This window comes from Jaculus jaculus, chromosome 13 (assembly GCF_020740685.1).
Source record: "Jaculus jaculus isolate mJacJac1 chromosome 13, mJacJac1.mat.Y.cur, whole genome shotgun sequence".
Taxonomy (NCBI): Eukaryota; Metazoa; Chordata; class Mammalia; order Rodentia; family Dipodidae; genus Jaculus; species Jaculus jaculus.
The window spans coordinates 52025514-52047071 of record NC_059114.1 but is presented as its reverse complement, the minus strand read 5'-3'; the positions used below and the strand labels follow the sequence as shown (position 1 = coordinate 52047071).

Sequence of the window (21558 nt, the reverse complement as noted above, 5' to 3'; positions counted from 1 at the left end):
TTATAGTGGATGATAAGTTGAGAAAGTTTAGCATGGAGGAAAAGGTCACTCAGTGATGGAAAGTTATTACAACTTTTTTTATTTTAATATTTTCATATTTGAGGACAGTTTTCAAAAATATATAATTATAATATTTTCTTTTTACAAACATTTACATACTATCTTAATTCATCATTGTGAGAACTGTCATCTAAGTGTACATGTTGAATTAAGTACTGTGTATTAATTAATGTGCATGTCAATTCCACAGTTGGATAAAGTTCCACAAAACAACAATATAAGAAATATGAATGACCCATATACCTCAACAAGGGAGGACCAAGGGGAGGGGATAGGTCATGGATGAGCATAATAAGGGTACCAAATTGACTGTATTTGCTGAGTACAAAACTAATTTAAAAAATTAAAAATACATTCTGTACATTTATGAAACTTGTCACTAAAAATAAAGTATAAAAATAATCTTAAAAAATATGAATACATAATAGGAATATATTATTTTATTTACTGTTTTGTTTTTAAGTTAGCATACAAAATTAATTAGTTCCATTATAGCATTTTCATTTTCTTGTTCTTCCCCTGCATCCCACATTCCTTTCCCCTTTTCCCCCTTGCTAGTCCCATTACCCCTTGACAGTCTCCCTTCTGTTTTGATACCGTATGTGTTTTTTTTACCCTCTCTTTCTCCCTGCTTAATTCTCTGCTACCCTTCTCATGGTCTCCTTTCTTATTTCACGACCTATACCCAAACATAGGATCTGCATGTGAGAAAAACCTTGGTATTTTTCTTTCTGAGTATGGCTTACCTTGCTTAACATAATGATTTCCAATTCCACCCATCTTCCTGATAATTCATGATTTCATGTTTTTAAATTTTTTTTATATTTTATTTATTTGAGAGGAGGGGGAAGAGGCAGATGGAGAGAAAGAGAGAATAGGCATGGCAGGGCCTCTAGCCTCTGCAAAGTAACTACAGAAGCACATGCCCCCTTGTTCATCTGGCTTACATGGGTCCTGGAGAATCGAACCAGAATCCATAGGCTTTGCAGGCAAATGCCTTAACCACTAAGCCATTTCCCCAGCCCTCACAACTTCATTTTTATTTGTGGATGAATAAAATTTTATTGTGAATATGTACCACATTTTCTTTGCATTAATCACCTGATATATATCTAGGCTGGTTCGATTTCTTAGCTGTTATGAATGCTTTTGCAATAAACATATGTGCATGTACCTTTGTAGTAATGTTTTTATTTTTTATGATTTAGGTATAAAATACTCTGAAAATTGGAGAGAGAAATATTCAAAATCAGCATACCTTGTCTATCAGAAAGACAGGTAGTATTCCTTCTGGGAAGTAATGGCTCATTCTCTCAACTCAGACACAGAAGAAAAGGCAAGGAGGTCATTACATAGCAGGATTCCATTTTGCTCAAAAGCCCTGCTTTCATGATATACACTAAGGTGGATATTTTGAGGATTTATTTGCTATAATTTGATACGCAGATACTAAATTTCAGTGAAACTTTTTTCAAAGACTTAAATGTCTCTCTCAGGGTTCTCTTTGGTTTCCTAGATGGACATGAGCCAGTTGCCCTTATCTTTTCTTGATCTAATTATTTATATTAAATACATGGTACAGGCCATTGATAAGATACTGGATTGTTCCTGGGGAGTAAATGAGACTAACAAACTCTTTCCTATTAATTGGATATAGTGGAAATGGTCTGATTTTTTTTTTAAGAGAATATTCTTTGGAAATGTATACTCTGCATTTCACATTGAATGAGATATCTGGAGAGGTGGAGAGAGCCAATTCTGTGATTCTGTGGTTCAGGATTGATCTAGGCTGTTCCACGTTAATTAGACAAATGTCTAGCTGGCAGGGGAAACAGAGTAGTTAATGCAAAGGAAATGATATAAGCAATTCATCAAGGCCATCATAATTTTTGGTGCTCGTGGCTGAGATCCCAGGCTACCATCTGTGTGCCTTCCCTGGGTGTTCCCCCACCTCTTATTTCAGACATGATCATGGCAGATGTATTACTTGGGATTCTCTAGAGGAACAGAACCATTAGAATGCATATGTATTGTAAAGGAGACTTACTAGATAATCTTGGTATGGGTTGGATAATCCAACAATTGCTATCTATAGACTAGAGAGTTAGAGAACCCAGTAGCTGTTTAGTCCCTGAGGCTGGATGCTTCTTCAGTCCATTTTAGAAGGCCGACGTAGCAGAGTTCCAGTGGCCAAGACCAATAGTATTAACATTGTAGATGCATGTATGTGCTCAGACATGTTACACTCCAGACTTGATGCAGATAGGTGCTGCATGTGCTCAGACATGTCTTTATCTCTACATCATTTCTTAAAGAAGGCTTTTGTGTTGGTAAGCCCTGTCCCTTAATTATATTTCACTTTCAGTCAGGTAAATAACTCTTACTATGTATCACTTGAACTTGTCTCTTTTCTTCCCTCCCTCTTCTTCCTCCTTCCCTCCCACCTTTCTTCCCTCCTTCAAATAGCTTCTCCTTATACCTGAAGATCTTCTTTCTACTAGGTATATTGCAAGGATTCTCAGACGTGCTTTCAAACTAACTTCAGTTTGTTTTTGTTTTGTTTTTCCCCAGTTATTGGTTTGCAAGGGAGACATGATGGTTACAGGTTGAGTCTTGGTGGTGCCAGCCTTGGGATCTGTAGCAGTGATTTTCTCTAGACTTAGGATCAGGCAGGGATACAGCGTTGTATGTGAAGCATGCAGGAAGCACGAGACACATAATAAGAGCCAGTAATTGTTGGCTGTTCTGGGCCCCTTTACTTCCACCTTTCACGTAGCAGACACTTACTGTGTGTGTGCCTCCGTGCTGACTTGGAGGACCTCACATTGTAACATTCATGCATTTACTCATGATACAACTCCCTACTTCATCTCTTTAGCTGCCCCATCTTTATCACAAGCCAGTTTTCCTTCCTCCCATATCTTCCAGCTTTTGTGTGATCAAGAATAGGTTTTCACTTCTTGACTATTTCTGTTTACTTATGTGATTCATCAGTTATCATGTGTACAAAATATAAGAATGGGATATAAATATGGTATGTAAGACAGATGCCACTCCAGCTATAGGGGTAAAGCTGGACTCTACCACATGTGAAGAGCAGCTTAGTGAAAGACTACTTGGCTTTTTTTTTCCTCCTAAACTTTTCACCTGTGAACTGTCTGTATTTGATGTTGCATTGCTTGGGTTAATAAGTATAAACACCTAAACACCGTCCATTCCCTCTTCTCGGGGCAGTAGGTAATAGCAGCAGGAGGGCATTATTTCTCACTGCCAAATCCTGAAAAATACCTTCACTCCTGTCCTAAGGGGACTAACCTATTAAGATAGAGGCTTCCCCCCTCACCCCCCTCCACCCCCTGTATAGAAAACATAGAAGGAACTAGAAAAAACATCTTGGCCATCCAGGCAAGAAGAACCACTTACACTACAAAGATCGGGGAGGCACTAGGCTGAAGGCTTGCATCCTGCTCCCTGAGGATGCCACCCTGCCACCCCTCAGGCTTCCTTGGGAAAAGCACGCCTCAGGGAATTGTTGATGTTGGCTATGTGTGTGTTCATGTACACTGTTCTTTAAAAAAGAACCCATTCTCTTTGAGAATTCAAACATACCGCCTTGCTTTTATTGCTGTTATAGGTTTTATTTGGTTTGTTCTTAATAGTCATATGGTTTGACCTTATTTTAAAAGCCTGCCCACACTCAGAATTTAAATTAATGCCTTTCCAAATTGTGAATGGACATAGAGCTCCTTATAGTGAATTTGAAGTATTTGTTTCCACAACAGTATCTGAATATAATATTGAGCTTGAGAAAGATGACTTTCTCAATGGAATAATTTATCATGGCTAGAGGTAATGTGAAATTATTAATGTTTTTCCTTGAAGCATGTTCTTTGTAAATGTTTTCTGGAGAGACATGAATTGAAATTAATGATGTTCGTGCTTGTTAAAACTGTTTCATTTCATGCATTCTGCTGACCCCTGAGAGAATATCTAATCTAGACAAAAGAAAACGTAAGACACTACTGGGAATCCAACAAATGCACCCAGTAGAGTTAGTTTCTGCCATCCGCCGTGCCATCTTCAGTGCCGTACGAGTGCTGCCATTCCTGGTGGTGCTTTTGGCTTGGCTATTTAGGTGCTAGAGGCTGAACCCATGACTACACCATAATGAGCACATGTGCACTTCCACGGAGCTACAACCTAAACCATTCATCTGTGTTTTGGGTAATTTAGGTTCATTTGTAGATGCTTGCTATTAAAATTCCATATACATTCATTTCAGTTGAACGATGTTGTGATTGATGTAAACATACTAAAAGTAAAGTTTACATTTAGTGTAATATGTAATCCTAGTTCAAAGAAGATTGTGTTGTACTATGTAATTTAGGTGATATGTTTATGCTAAAACTTGTGCCTAGTGATAGAGGTGCTTTTTCTTTTAAACTGGCAAGTTCTCAATTCTAATTGTAGGCCTTAGAAACACGTATGTGGCACCGTTCTTTTTCCATTCTTAGCAATTCTACTAATAGTAAGAAGCTGAAGTTGACAACTGTTGGGTTAAGCTGGAGAGCGGTAGGTGTTGGGAAGCAGTTCAGCAAGCTCTGTGAGCTCCAAAGACCTGATGAGAGACTTCCCCAACTCACCATAATTCATACCTGTTGTTACTTATATTTTATGGTGTCCAGCATACCTTTCACAGAAACCTGTACTGCCTGCACTAGCTGCATGTACATTCATTTCCACAGACAGCACAGGTTCGAATTTTCCTTTCTGTAACAATTTATCACTTTCTTTATGCTCTGGAGATTATCTTCTGAGAAAAAATAAAATGATCTCCATGTTCTATTGTTTCCACCCCCACCCCTGGTCTTTACATATAACCACTTGGTTAAAGAGTCCCTGGTTGTCACCACAGAGTGACAGTGTGTGTTAGAAATGAGGCCCAATAGTGGAAATAGAATTATAGGGAAGTTCCAGGGTCCTCAGAATTTCAAAAGCTATCAGCTTTATAAATAGCACAGCCTCTTTTTATCACCTCTTTACTAACTGCTTTCTTTAGAAGACTGTATAATACCTTTCCTGTTCTTTCCATCTCTATTAAATATGTTGGATGTATTCACAACTCCTTTTTTACAATACGCTTAGGGTAGAATGACAGATAGATGCTGGTAAATACTTTAGGCTTGCATGCCCCCCCCCAAAAAAAAATAGGGCTTGATACATGTTCAAGCTGCCCTCTGTAGTATAGCAAAAGGCAGAATGGATTATTTCATAATGAGGGAAGCTAAGAGGCATCAAACTCAATTAAAATTGATGTAACTTATGGGTTATTCTCCATATTATAATCCATAAATACTAGTATGTTAATATTGGTTTCAGCCATATATCATTTCACCAGATGTATGGGCAATAAAAGGAAAAAAAGGTAAATTGTAACACATTTTATATGTGAGAGATGGTTAAGATAGGATGCAGGAGAAAAGGAAATGTATATAACTTTGGAGGAGTTCTCTATACTATGTTTTCAAAGATGGTGCAATAATTGCTTTTCATTAATGTGTATTTTTTTAAATATAGGAATAGAAGGACAATCTGTGGAGGTTTCTAATATTGTGGACATTCGAACTGTGCATAACCGTGAGCTTGTAATGAGAATTTCTTCTAAAATAAACAACCAAAATAGGTTTTATACTGACCTAAATGGATACCAGGTAATTTTTTCTAAAATAGCTAAGAGTTGGTTATATTAGTGTGTAGTTTGTTTTTAAAAAATAATTAATTAATTAATTTGATAGAGGGGGGAAGAGAGAGAGTGGAAGAAGCAGAGAGAGAATGGGCATACCAGAGCCTCTAGCCACTGCAAACGCCTATGCCACGTGGGTACTGGAAAATCAAACCAGAGTCCTTAGGCTTCACAGGCAAGCACCTTAACTGCTAAGCCATCTCCCCAGGCCCCTAGTGTATAGTTTTTAATATGGGCTAATGGGCCAATTAATATTGAATTAACTGGCTCAGTTTTTTTCAACTATTCCTAAAGTTACAAGGTATTTCTAAAATAAAGCTGAGTTTAAACCAAAACTTTTAAGTTCAGATTTCCAAAGTCAGGAGAAATATTTGAGTACCATTTTTATAGAATGTCTCTATGTAAAAATTTTTTCTTTCAAAGATTTGATTACCATTATTGCATGTTAAATATTTTGATGCTAAAACCTTATATATGTGTATGTCTGAATTTGCTACAAAGAAACATAATTAGGGAACAATGGATATCTTTTTTACCATGAGGCATTGGTATATATTTTAATGTGTGATGTATAATGGGCTGTTTTAAATTTTCTGGAAAATACTTGCTTTACTTTTCCAGTATGTATCTGTACATTTATGCATATATATATATATATATATACATATATACATATATATGCATAAATGTACAGCATATATATACATATATACAGACACACATATATACACATTGAACTGTATACAATTTTAGATATGTAGGCTTATATATATTTAATGAAAAATTTCATACAATACTTACAAATAGTAACAGAATTAACATTTTTCCAAATTGTCAACACTCTTGAACAGAAGCTATTAGAACTTGCTTGATTGTTACCGTAATGTCTATATTTTAAGTGTGTATGTGCGTGTGACAACACATCTTTGGAATGGTACTATTTTAAATAGAAGCATGTTTTTCATGTTTTTGAAACATTAGCATTTAAAACATTCCTGGCTATGAATAGAAATAATTTCACAACATATGCTTTTTAGTTTTTTTGATTTTCAACTGGCTGTAAGTGGAAAGGACTGTGATAATTTTTAGTGATTTCCTGCAAAAGTTAAATTTAAACTTTCTCCAAAGCACAAAAATTGCAACATAGATTCTCATTAACATGTCAATTGTACTACAGCCATTTGGTTTACAAATGAAACTGACTTTATGGTGATTCATTTTCCTTGTATACAAAAAAATATATTTTTCTTAAAATCTCACAGAAGCAATCATTTGTATGTGTGGGTGTATACATGAATAAGAACTCGTAGTAAAAATGAATAACTAAAAATATGCATTTTCTTTCCAGTGACCAAACATTTGAGTAAAGATTATATTTAAGTGTACAATCTAAATAAGCCATATTAAAAAATCTTGGAAATAGGTAGTATTTGAACAGAACTAGATATCTAGATTCATGGGTACGGGTTGTGAGAAACAGTAAAACAGTTGAGGCAGATTTAAACATCTTTATAATATTAAGGATACAAATTAATTAGGGTAGGAAAATTGGAGTTAGAAAGCAGAGGAGTTAGGAGTAGTTTGGTTCTTAAAGCATCAGAGTCACTAAGTTTGTGAGTCCACAACAGACCTAGAATTCATTCTGTGTAAAGCAGCAAGAAAACCCAAGTGCTTCACCTCTCCCTGGAGTTGTGTGGAAATGTGCCTTCCATAGTCCAGACATTCCTAGAACGCCTCTGATAACCACCTGGTAACCAGGCTCTGTCTCTGGTTAGCTTGTAGCAAGGCCAGTGGATCCCTTGTCTGTGTGTACAGTCAGGAGAATGGGTCAGGTTACCTCTCATTTCAGGCCTGGGGCCGAAATCTTTGTAAACCTAGAACTAAATCATGAACCACGGCAAATGAAAGCTGCATTTTTCTTCAGCAACAGCCCCATGCTTCTGAGTTTGAAAAGTGTTGTAAGCTTACAGGGTTCTGGAAATGTGCTCACATAGGGGTTCCGGCACATTTTTCTTGAATGACGACTAAGATTGTTTTAGAACTATGCATTTATTACGGGGCAAAATTGCATTGGTATGCCAAGTAAAATCAGATTATTCAGAAAGAAAAACAAAGAAAGCAGAAATGGAGAAGTCTTTCAAGGTAGCCTGTGTGCCTCCTTTCCCTTCCCTCTCTCCCTTTTACCACACTTACTGAGTTCATTTCCGTGGGCTACCTGCATTTCTATTACCACAAATTGAGTAGCTTAAAACACAGAACTTTATCCTCACACTGTCCAGAAGGCTGGATGTGTAAAGTTAGAGTGTCAGTAAGACACCTCCAAAGGAGCTAGGGAAGTATCCCTAGCATTCCTTGTTTTATAGAATTGACACTACATTTCATTCCTCTGTTGGTATATGGAGTTCTTCCTTTATATGTTAATCTCTGTGTCCCAGTTTACCTCTAACAAGGACACCACATAGCTTGGCCTTAAGGGCTCACTGTAATCCAGTATGGGCAGGTTCTACAAAGACTCTTTTCAAAATAAGACCATATTCACAGGTTATAGTTACATACAGGTGTTTGGGGTGGGGACAATATAATCGGTCACAGAAATGCTGATGGATTGTTGGGAATACATATGATCAGATCTGTAATGTGTTTAGTCAGGGCCATCCTTCCATTAGCAGACACACAGTATGTGTGCGTGAACTGCCGTGCTATTTTTGAGTTTCACTTTAACATTTCATAAGATTAAATGAGATAGCATTTAAGATTTACTGAAAACCAGTCCTAGGTTTATGGAATGGCTTTTAGACTCTGACAGCCTCTCAGAAAGTACAGTTCAGTTTCATGAATTCAAATACTAGACTACAAAACATTGGAATCTAGATTGACACTAAACAGAAAATGTTGAATGGCTTTTAAATATAAAGATGCTCTTGATTATAATGTAATATATTAGAAGATTTGTTAGGGAAGTCCATGGTATTTATTAAAACTGACCAAGAATAATAAGAGATACTTCTTGAAAGGGGATAGAGCACTATTATGCTTAACTTTCATTACAAAAGCAGTATGTTAGATTTAGATGAAAAATGAATACTTAATACCTTTATAATTTGTTTTATGCAAATATGAGAAAGCTAGAAGACTTCTGTTAGACATTTTCATTCTGAATTAAATAGAAATGCCTATTTTTTAAAATCAGAACAAGTTTCCTTTCCCTCATAAGGTTGTCTTTGGAGATTCTTACGATTTTTCTTCATATGGTTTTATAGAATATTTTAATTTTTTTAAATTGAGAGCATATTTTGTATAGATACATCATGTCTTGGTACAGTCTTTTCCATCCTCCTACCCCATTCCACTGGGGGCTCTCCTCAGTAGGGTTGCTAGTATTCCCCATTGGGTTGTGGATTATGTGTTATGGGAGCATCAGTCAGTTATTGGAGAGGAGGCAATGCCTCTGGGCGTGACATCCCAACCTGTGGCTCATATAGTCTTTCTGACCCCTCTTCCACAAAATTCCCTGAGCCGTAGGGGGTAGTATGTTTTAAGTCTACATCAGTGATAAGCTCTAAGAAGGCTCTGGATCTCCAGTTTAGTATGTGTTGAGTATCCTCGGGGTCTAACTCCTATACCCTGGCACTGATTGTTGGGCTCACCATGGAAACAGCACTCTCACTACTCTCCCTACTGCCTCTCTGGTTTCTTATGGGCCTTGTGTGAAATGTGAGTGGTATTTCATCTAACAAGAATGCAATACTGATCCTAATAATCCTAATTTGTAAACGCGTGCATTTACTGTTAAAATGCTTGCCTGCAGATCCAAAGGACCTGTGTTTGACTCCCCAGAACCCACATAAGCCAAATGCACACGGTGACATGTCTGTCTGGAGTTGGACTCCAGTGGCTAGAGGTCCAGGCATACCAATTCATTCTCTTTCTCTCTCTCTCTCATAGAGTTAAAAAAAAAAAAGCACATATGTAATATCACAATTTTAAGGGGAGAATTGTTTGATTTTATAGATTCAACCTAGAAGAACAATGAGCAAATTGCCTCTTCAAGCAAATGTCTATCCAATGACCACAATGGCCTATATCCAAGATTCTGAGCATCGGCTGTCACTGCTCTCTGCTCAGTCTTTAGGTGTTTCCAGTTTGACTACTGGTATGTATTGTTTAATTTTTATGCTTAGAAAGCCTTCAGTCCTGAGGATAAATATATTGATTATCCTCTCCAGTTAAAAGCTATTTGTCATTCAAGAATGAAACTATTAATTATTTTTACCTTATAAGAGAAACATGAGATAAAGTTTCTCAATCTTCAGATGAAGAATAACCTAAGACACTGTGTGTCATAATGTTTTTAAAGATAATTGTTAGTAAAGATAACTGTGACAAAATACCTGAAAGAAACAACTTTAGGGAAGAAAGATTCACTGTGGTTCCTGATCTCTGAGGGCTGAGGCCATAATCACATTGTTCCTTTGAGTTAAAGCCATAGTGAGTCAGCATCATGGTGCAATATGTGGTGGTGCAGAGCCACTCACTTCATAATGGTTATGAAGAAGCAAGAGGATGAGGAGGCATCTGGGAACAACATACTCTTCAGACATACCGCCAGTGACCTATTCTTTTAACTAAGGTCCAGCTCTTAATAGCATATTCAGCTGTTACTTTCTGAGAGATTAATCCATTAACGAAGCTATTGCCCTCGTGATCTAGTCATCTCTGAGTAGCCTTAGCAACTGTGGACCAAGTCTCCAACATATGAGCTTTTGAAGATAATTCATATACAAACAACAAGAGTAATTTATTTCTGATAGTCTGTTGTTTGTAGAGGCAATTGACTAGGTGTGCAAACCCAAACTCCAAAGTTTAGACAACTTACTGCAAAGGTATAAATTTGTAGTTCAAGCATGGCTTCTTTTCTGGATCAGTGCATTGCAGTTTCCATATGATATAATGTCCCCACAAAAGACCCAGCTGTGGCCTTTGGAGAAGTGATTAACCAATGGATTAGTCTTTTGATAGCATTTTGGGGAAGTGCTGGAACCTAGGAAGTACAGTCTAGTTTGAGAAAGTAAGTCATCAGGGGTGTGCCCATGAGAGGTATTCCTTGTCCCCAGCCCGTTCTTGCTTCCTGACGGTCATGAGTTGAGCAGCTGTCCTCTGCCATGCTCTTCTGCCTTGCCACAGACCTACAACCCATAGACTGTAGTGGCCCTGGGCTGAAACAGGTGAAACTGTGAGCCAGTTAATCTTTCCTGTTTTAATTTGATTTACTCAACTATTTTGGCACAGTGGTAAACCTGACAAACACACATGGTCTTCCTACTTTAATGTACCACTTCCCAAAAGAAGAAAAATGCTAAAGCTGGAAATAAAGAGCTATAGCTTCAAGGATTCAAAAAGCAATGCCAAGAAAGAGAAAAACAGGCAGTATGTGTTAAATTTTCTATTGAGAGACGTAGACCATATATAATACATAGTTTTAGTTGTTTTTCATGCATACACTAATACGGCTTACACACACACATGAAAAAAGTTGCCCAAAGCGGACAAGGCACATAATAATTTCACTCACCCGATGTCTTCTGACAAACTCACTTCTGCATTAGTTATGTGCATTCATTGCAAGCTTGTATAGGGAAAGTGCTACTTCTCAGGTTTTGGCGTGACCTTCATAGAATAAAATCATATGAACTTATGTTGTCAAGATACGAATTAACTTATAAAAGTAATAACCGTTTCATCGCACAGATTGATCAGGAGCACTGGTGGCACGAGTGTGCTGGGGAGCATGTCAGCCAGGATTTAGTAGGGTAACTACTGTTTAGTACTCTTTCATTTGCCCATTAGGATGGGACCCACTGTTGGCAAACTTCTTAGTTTTTGAAGGAAAGTTCAAACTTCTGTTAAATTTATGGAGTTATTGAGTCTATAAATGTTAATACACTTAATTAACCAAAACCACTGTGTACACAAAACAAATGACACCTTCATGTTATATAACTCTTGAGCCACACATTTTTAAAGTTTGGGTTAAATTCTGAATGTTCTAAATAGGGGACTGTACTCTGGCCTCAGGCAGTGAGAAGCCACATGCCTCAGCACTTACTCAATAACCTTAATATTAGAGTAAAATACAATTTAGTACAATTGAAAGAATCCATAATTGTGTGGTGATTTGGAGACTATAGAAGAATTATAGATTAATAGACTTATTTGGGTATAAAGTAACAAGCTCTAGAAAGGCATAAGGATAAGTAGTCCCTGGATGAGAGGAGGAAGTCTTACATAGTTGTCTTCTAAAATATGAAAATAACCTGGCATCATGGTGTGTACCTTTAATCTTTGTACTCAGGAGGATCCTCATTAGTTCAAGGGCAATGTGGTACTACAGAGTGAGTTCTAGATCAGCCTGGGCTAGACGGAGACCCTACCTCGAAAAAAGCAAATACATATATGAAAATAGTTAATGAGAAAAATTCTACTCATTGTTGGTAATTTTATGTATTGGATGCCTGAACTAAGAAAGTAAAACGAATTGGCTTGATGGTAAGAATACTAGCACAATTTCTTTTTTAATTGACAGTACACAGTAGTAGATAAGAATGGATATAAATATACTTTAAAAGTATATGTAAAAGGAAGCCGGGCATGGTGGCACACACCTTTAATTCCATCACTCGGGAGGCAGAGGTAGGAGGATCACCGTGAGACTACATAGTGACTTCCAGGTCAGCCTGGGCCAGAGTGAGACCCTACCTTGAAAATCAAAAAACAAAAGAAAAAATATTTTAGATGTAAAAGGCTATAGCATTTTAAGTCACATTGAATGTAATTTTAAATACATACATTCACTTCTACTACTAGGGTTTTCGCTTTGTAATCTCACATGGTGAGTTTATAACTAGAAGAAATGTGAAATTATTGTGAAGCAAAAAGGAACCAAATATGCCTGACAGACAGCCATGCAGCTGCCAGTACTGTCAGAGAGGGCGGAGTGGCGCCTTCGGTTTCTAGGACTTTCACAAAATCCCCACATATCAAGTAACCTGAATTCTACCTACAAATCTTTTTTAGTTTCCATGCATCTGGATAGTCATTGCTCCACATTTTCTGTATATTTTCTAACTTCATAAGCATCTTGTTTCCAGGTACTGCTACTTGGAATTAAGTTCTAAAGAATTTAATTTACGCTTCTATTTTTTTTTTTTATATTTCCCATTCTGCTCCATTTTGTTAGAAGCTTACCAGACATTACTAAACATTAATGAAGAAAAGCAGATAAAATATACTGGATTATGAGTTTGTAGCCATTGTGTTGAGCTGTGATCCAGAGAAGGCTTGTTCCCTTGTGGGATTTCTGGATCCAGCACCCTAGTGGGAGAGGTTAGAACAAAGCACCTGAGCTCCCACTAACATAGTCCTGTGAATAATTGTTTCAAGTACTCCTGACAATTTTGTTTGTTTTCTAGGTCAAATTGAAGTTTTCATGGATAGAAGACTCATGCAAGATGATAACCGTGGCCTTGGGCAAGGTGTACATGATAACAAAATTACAGCTAATTTGTTTCGAATCCTGCTGGAAAGAAGAAGTGGCATGAACCTGGTAGGACAGTGGAGTTAGCATGTTCTAATATTGGTTGTCATTTGCCACCTAAAGTTTACAGTGATAACTTGAAGCTTTTTGCTTACTTATGTTTGCAATTTCCAATATTGAGATGCTGCCACTAATGAGTTAGCTCACTCTTTTAGAACTTCAATTGCAAATATTATATAAAATCTGAATTTTGTTAATTTTATTTTTGTTTATTGTGTACAGAAAAAAAAGCCCAAGGTCCCAATTTGTGTGAAAACATTTTGAGGGAAATAATTATGGAATAGAGCTTAGTCATATTCTTAAGGGACTAAGTTTGTAGAATTTGTTCAAACTTTTTTTTAATGTACATACTTAGTGAAGATACAGCATGTGTTAGTACCATCTTTTCATTCCTCGCTGACCCATTCTGCTGAGGGTCCTCCTCGGTGGTGTTGCAGGTATTCCCCATGGGGTTGTGGGTTATGTTGTGGGAGCAGAAGTCATTTGTTGAGGGGAGGCAATGATGTCCCAGCCTGTGGCTCTTAGAATCTCCCTGCCCTGTCTTCTGCAAAATTCCTGAGCACTGTTGGGTATGTTTTAAGTCTACTTTGGTGATGAGCTCTTAGGAGCCTCTGGATCTCTGCTTCGGTATGTTTTGAGTATCCTCAGCATCTGTCCCTTCACCCTGGTGCTGGTTATCAGGCTCACCATGGAAGCAGCACTCTTGCTTGTCTCCCTCCTTCCTCTGTGGTTTCAGCTGGGTCATGGCTGAAGTGCTAGGGGTATCTTCTTGGGTATTGCTACCTTCTGAAAAAGAAAAATATTATGTAGCAAAAAGTGAAGTAAAAGCCGGGCATGGTGGCACATGCCTTGAATCCCAGTACTTGAGAGGCAGAGGCAGGAGGATCACCAAGAAGTCGAGGCTACCCTGAAACTACATAGTGAATTCCAGGTCAGCCTGAGCTAGAGTGAGACCCTACCTCGAAAAACAAAAAACACACAAACAAAAAAAGAAGTAAGCATAGGTTAAATGGGATAAGTGTTATTAATTGAGGGAGAATTTGATAGATGTAGCCCCTCTTTGAGCCAAAGACTAGTAGGAGCTTAATATTGGAGAGCATAATCTTTTTGTTAATATTTTATTTTTATTTATTTGACAGAGAAAGAGGGGAGGGAAAGAGAGAGAATAGGCGTGCAAAGGCCTCCAGCCACTGAAAACAAACTCCAGGTGCATATGCCCCTTGTGCATCTGGCTAACGTGGGTCCTGGGTAATCAAACCTGGGTCCTCTGGATTTGCAGGCAAACGCCTTAACCGTTAAGGCATCCCTCCAGCCCTGGAGAGCATAATCTTTGTCTCCATAGGATTCTTACCTGGTTCCCAATTCCAGGTACTGGTTCCTTTCCAATAAGCAGATCTCTTAGCCAATCTGAAAGCTGTTGGTTACCCACCAAGGCTGTGTGCCACTGTTGCACTGGTGCCTACATCGTGTCAGGGTGTTTCCTTCTGAGTACCTTTGACCCCTGGCTGCTCAGACCATTGTTGGTCACTTTCCCCCAGTAGCTCATATAGTGCTTTCTGGCACTAGATGAACGAACTGTCTGGAGACTGGCTTTCTTCTGGATTCTAGCCAGGTCTCTGTGTTCTGTGCCAGCAGCATATGGTATCTTTGGCAATAGGGTCTTATCTTACCTCTGGTGGGTAATCAAGTGCTTTGACAGAAGCCTGTCTTGTTTTGGGGACCTCATAGGTCTCTCCAGTCAATAGCTTATTGTGGGTAGCAACTGCTTTCTGATACTAATTACAGGCCAGAGCCAAAAAAATCTTTTAAGGTTAGTCTTCATCCCAACCCTCTCCAGGGCCCTTCTTGTCAGGTGTTCCCACCATATACCTGTTAAAGGTTGAATCTTTTAGTCTATCTTCAAGGATAAAGGTTTCTGTGGTACCACTTCATTTTTTTTTCCAACCTTAGTTTTCCCTCCCCGCAAACCATTCCATCCCTATTGTCTGGGCCTCAAGTTGCCTATGAAGTATGTCAGCAACTTGAGCTGATCCAGGTTATGAACTGCAGATGAATGAGACTATACAGCCATTGCCTTTCTGTAATAGTGTGAGCAAATGTCTCTGTCATGAAGCATGGAACATTAAGGATGAAGGCCTGGTAAGGGAATGACTGGGTCTGTGGGTAGCTCTGTGTTTGTTCATCCTTTTCAGGATTCTCCACATTGATTTCCATAATGGTTATGTAAGTTTACATTCCTACCAACAGTAGGAATGTAAACTTACATAACCATTCTTGCCAACATTTTTTGTTGTTAGACTTTTTAATGATTGTCATCCTTATTGGAGTAAGGTGTAATCTCATAGTTGTTTCAATTTGTATTCCCCTGATGTATAGGTATGTTGAACATTTTCTTAAGTACGTGTTAGCCATTTGTATTTCTTCCTCTGAGAACTCCCTATTCTGTGTTCTGCTTCATTTTTTAAGTAGCTTGTTTGATTTGTTATTTTTGTTTATTTATTTGAAAGTGACAGAGAGAGAGAGAGAGAGAAAATGGGCATGCCAGGGCCTCCAGCCAGTGCAAATGAACTCCAAACATATGCACCCCCTTGTGCATCTGGGTAGCGTGGGTCCTGGGAAATCGAGCCTCAAACCAGGGTCTTTAGGCTTCACAGGCAAGCGCTTAACCATGAAGCCATCTCTTCAGGCCTTGTTTGATTTTTTTTTAAATTCACTTTTATTTATTTATTTGAGAGTGACAGACAGAGAGAAAGAGACAGAGAGGTTACTGGAGTCTTGTTCAGGAAGTCTTCACCCACTCCTATATTGTGGAGAGCTCCTCCAATTTTTTCTTCCAGTAAGAGAAGTTTCAGGTCTTATATTGAGATCTTAAATGCATTTGGACTTTATTTTTTTTCTCCATATGGATATCCAATTTGTCCAGCACCATTTGTTTAAAGATGCTGTCTTTTCTCAAGTCTGTGTTATTGGCATCTTTGTCAAAGATCAAGCAGCTGTACTTACTTGACCTAATATCCCGGTTTTCAATTCTGATCCATTAGTCTAGGTTTCTCATTTTGTTGTTGTTGTTTGTTTGTTTGGTACAGTCAGAGAGGGAAGGGGGGAAGAATGGGCATGCTAGGGCTTCTAGCCACTGCATATGAACTCTAGATGCATGCGCCACCTTGTCCATCTGGCTTACGTGGGACCTAGAGAATCAAACCAGGCTCCTAAGGCTTCACAGGCATGTGCCTTAACCACTAAGCCATCTCTGCGGCCCTACATTTCTGGTTTTATGCCAGTACCATGCTGTTTTTGTTACTATGGCTTTGTAATATAGCTTTAGATTGGGTATGGCGATAGCTCCAGAGGTGTTTCTTCTGCTGAGGATATGTTTGGCTATTCGAGGCCTACTCTATTCCATATGAATTCTTAGATCATTTTTTTCTATCTCTGTGAAGAATGGTGCTGGAATTTTTATTGGTATTGCATTAAATCTGTATGTTGCTTTTGATAGAATTGCCATTTTCACTGTATTAATTCTACCTATACTGGAGTATGGGAGATCTTTCCATCTTCTCAAGTCACCTCAATTTCTTCTTGAGTTTTTTTATGTTTGTATTATAAAGGTCTGTCACCTCCTTGGTTAGTGTTATTCCAAGTATTTAATTTTTGTTGTTGTTGCTATTGGAAAGGGGACAGCCTCACTGTATTGGTAAGGGTTCTCTAGAGGAACAGAACCGATAGAATGAATTGTATTAAAAAGGAAGTGATTGGATAAGCTTACAGCAGTCCAACAATAGCAGATTATAGGCCTGAGAGTCAAGGAACCTGGTAGCTGCTCAGTCCATGAGGCTGGATGCCTCAGCAGTCCCAATCTGGCACTGAAGGCCTGGAGGTGTCCTGGAGAGACGCTGCTCTTCAGTCCACAATGGAAAGCAGCAAACAGCAAGCAGCACCCGCAGCCAGATGGGGGGAGAAGATACTTTTCTTCCCAGAGCTTCTTTAGATAAAGACCCTGCCCCCGTGAGGGACCACCCACTCTGAGGGAAGCGCTCACCCAGGGGAAGGAGTCCTCCTTTAGTTAACCCTTCCTGGAAGTAACCTCACAGACCCACTTATGAGAAATGTCTGTAGAGTCCTAAACAGATCAAGTTGACAAAAACTTAACCATCACACTTGCTGATTACTTTCTCTGTATATTGTCCTTTGTATATAGAAAGGCTACTGGTTTTGTGTGTTGATTTTGTATCCTGCCACTTTACTGAAGGTATTAATCACCTTTAGAAATTTTGAGTTGGAGACTTCAGGTCATTTAATGTATTAGATCATGTCATCTGCAAATAGGACTGACTTTATTTCTTCCTTTCCAATTTGTATTCCTTTCATTTCTTTGTTCCTGTCTTATTGCATGGGCTAGGACTTCTAGAACTATGTTGAAGAGCAGAGATGGGAGTGAGCTCCCCTGTCATACTCCCAATTGCAATGAGATGTCCTTGACTCTTGCCCCAGTAAGAATTATTTGTAGCTGGGCATGGTGGTACATGCCTTTATTCACAACACTCGGGAGGCAGAGGTAGGAGGATCGCCATGAGTTCGAGGCCACTCTGAGACTATGTTGTGAGTTTCAGGTCAGCCTGGGCTAATGTGAAACCCTACCTTGAAAAACCAAAAAAAAAAAAAAAAAAAGAAGAAGAAGAAATATGTGTGCTTTAAGTACTTTATATATAGCCTTTATTATGTTGAGGTACAAACTGTACATTCCTATTCTCTCCAGAATTTTGTTCATGAAGTGATGTTGTATTTTGTGAAAGACCTTCTGCATGTATTGAAATGATCATGTGATTCTTCTGATTAAGTTTATTTACGTGGTATTTTATGTTGACTGATTTCTGTATGTTGAACCATTCCTACATCTTCGGGATAAAACATACTGTATGAAAATGGAAAATGCTTTTGATGTGTTGTTGAATTCTGTTTGCAAGGATTTTTTTTTTTTTAAGGATCTTTGCATCTAAGTTCATCAGGGATATAGCCTATAGTTTTCTTGTTATATATCTGTCTGGTTTTGGTCATTAGGGTTATACTAGCTTTGTAAAAGGCACTGGGGAGTATTCCTTGTTCTCTATTATGTGAACCATGTTAAGAAAAAATGGTTTTAGTTCTTCAATGAAGGTTTGATATAATTTGGCTGAGAAGTCATCCAGTTCTGGGCTTTTCTTTCTGGCATGGTTTTTGATGACCTTTACAATTTCAATGAATGTGTTAGGTTTGTTGAGATTAATCTGCTCTGAGTTTAGTTTTGGTAGTTGGTATGTATGTAGGAATCCATCCATTTTTCCAGATTATCCAATTTTGTGGGGTAGATGTTTTGTAAGTAAGTTCCAATGGTTCTTCCACTTTCATTGATGTCCATTGTGACCTCTCTTTTTTCATTTCTGATTTGGGTTGGATAATGTGTCTATTGATGATAGTGGAATATTGAATTCCCCATCTGTTATGAAGTTGGTATTTATTTCTCTTTTGCTGTCAAGTAGGTTTTGTTTTTTAAACTGTTATGTTTGGTGCACATAGATTTATGATCATGCTGTCCTCATATTGTATCATTCCCTTGACAGTAAAAAGTAGCCTTCTTTTTCCTTCTCAATTAATCTTAGTTTGAAGCCTATTTTATCTTACATTTATATAGTAACAGCTGTTTCTTTTCTTTCTTAAGTTGTATTTCTTTCTTTTCTGAGGGGGTGAATGGCATTCCCTGGGGCAAACCAGGGAATTTCTTTTTTTTTTTAATTTGTTTTACAACTTCCATAATTATAGACAATAACCTGTGGTAATTACACACACCCCCCCCCCCCCGCTTTCCTCTTTGCAACTCCACTCTCCATACATTTTCACCACTCAATCAGTCTCTTTTTATGTTGACAATGTTTTATGATGATTAATCTTTTCCTCTTGTTATGATGGTCTTATGTAGGTAGTGTCAGATACGGTGAGGTCATGGATATCCAGGCCATTTTGTTTCTGGAAGAGCACATTATAAGGAGTCCTACCCTTCCTTTAGCTCTTACATTCTTTTTGCCACCTCTTCCACAATGGACTATGAGCCTTGGAAGGTGTGAAAGAGATTTTTGCAGTGCTGAGCACTCCTCTGTCACTTCGTAGCACTATGGCCTTCTGAGTCATTCCAAGATTACTGCCATCTGTAAAGAGAAATGTCTCTAACCAATAGTGAAAGTAGCATTAATATATGGATATGAACACTAAGAAAAGTGCATACTGGGCACTGTGGTGAGCATACTATGTACATTTAGCCAGATACCAGCAGATGTTACACACCTAGGGCTCATGACTACCCATGTCATAGGTTTTCAGTATCAGTTATGTATTCCCTCCTGTGGACTGGGCCTCATTCCAGTTAGGGAGCAGTTGGTTTCCCACACAACAGGTATGCCACTATTGCACACATTGGCTCATTTGGTCTAGCTGGCCAAATTTAAGGCTTGCAATGTCCATTGTTGAATATCTCCATTGGTTATTTCTCTCTCTCCCATTGAACTACATGCAGCATAGCTTGTTCCAGCTTTCTTTCAGCTGGTCTACATGAAGAAGTTTTTTTTCTTTTTTTGACAACTTATATACTTATAGAAAATAAACCATGATTTTTCACTCCCCCACTTTCCCCTTCACAACTGTGCTCTCCATAATACCCCTTCCCTCTCTCCATTGGTCTATCTTTTAATTTGATGTCATCATCTTTTTCTCCTGTTATGAGGGCCTTCTATAGGTATTGCTAGGTACTGTGGTGGAGGCCAATTTCTGTCTGGACAGTTGCATCATAAGGAGTGGCACCCTTCCTTTGGCTCTTACATTCTTTTTGCCACCTCTTCCACAATGGACCCTGAGCCTTAGAGGGTGTGATATAGATGTTTAAGTGCTGGACACTCCTCTGTTCCTTCTTCTCAGCACTATGTTGCCTTTTGGGTCATGCCAATGGCCATCACCATCTGAAAAGAGAAGCTTCTGTAACCAGAAGTAAGAGTAGCATTAATATATCAATATGAACATTAAGTGTAGTGCTTTCAGAGCACTTTGATGAGGACAATATATGCATTTATCCAGACAAGAGCAGACTTTATACCTCAAGGCTTAAGACTTCCCCTGCAATAGACTTTTGATTAGGTTTTCAATACCAGGCATGTATTCCCTCCCATAGAGTGGGCTTTTGATCCAATTAGAGAGCAGTTGGTTTCCCTTGGAGCAGACATGCCACTATTGCACTTGTTCAGTCATTTGACCTGTCTGGTCAACCTTGAGGCTTCCATTGTCCACTGTTCACTGCTGATGACTTCTGTCACCCATAGGGCTGCATACAGGGCAGCGTTTTCTAGCTTTCAGTTGGCTGGTCTACAGGGAGAAAGTTTTCTGCTCAGCACCAGCTTGATTTCTCAGTGACTTTGCCACTCAAGCATGTGAAGTCTTCAGCAATAGGGTCTTACTATCTTTTTCTCAAGTGAAACCAATGAATGGCCTTGGCAATAGACTGTAATGTTTTGGAGGCAATAGGGACCTCACTGGCCAATAACTCAGTGGAAGGTATCCCATCCCTGGCACTGAAAAGTTTCTAGTAACAATCTATGGCTTCTAGATGTGCCATTGTTCAAACTAGGAGGTTTTCATATGTCTTACTCAAAATATCTTAAATTTTGATTGACCTCCCCCTCCCTTTTATACAATCTCTTCCCCTGGCCTTGCTTAGACCTTTCTCCTCCCTGTAATCTGTTCTTCTACTTTCTTATATACAATACCATCCCCTTAAGTCCTTCCCTCCCTTATAGCCTTTTTCTACCTTCCTGGCCTCTGCTACTGATTTTTGGTTCCAGCTCACACACAAAGCCATGCATTTGTAGCTAGTACCCACATATGAGAGAGAACAGGCAGCATTTGACTTTCTGGGCCTGGGTTACCTCACTTAGTATAATCATTCTCAGATCCATCCATTTCCCTGCAAATTTCATTTTTTAAGAGGTTTTTTTTATTATTGATTTATTTATTTATTTATTTATTTATTAGAGAGAGAGAGATAGAGAGAGAGTCTGTGAGAATGGGCCCACCTGCAAATGATCTCTAGATGCATGTGCCACCATGTGCATCTGACTTACATGAGACCTGGAGAATCAAGCCA

General features: G+C 38.5%; 1 protein-coding gene across 2 annotated transcripts in view; it reads left to right on the top strand.

Annotated features, from left to right (window-relative positions):
• Man2a1 (mannosidase alpha class 2A member 1) overlaps positions 1–21558 on the top strand; it is a 186840-nt gene that overhangs the window by 140577 nt on the left and 24705 nt on the right. For both annotated transcript variants that reach the window (XM_045132451.1, XM_045132452.1), the window contains exons 17-19: positions 5638–5771; positions 9815–9956; positions 13273–13406. In XM_045132451.1, the coding sequence (XP_044988386.1) occupies positions 5638–5771; positions 9815–9956; positions 13273–13406 (410 nt within the window). The remainder of the gene's footprint in view (positions 1–5637; positions 5772–9814; positions 9957–13272; positions 13407–21558) is intronic.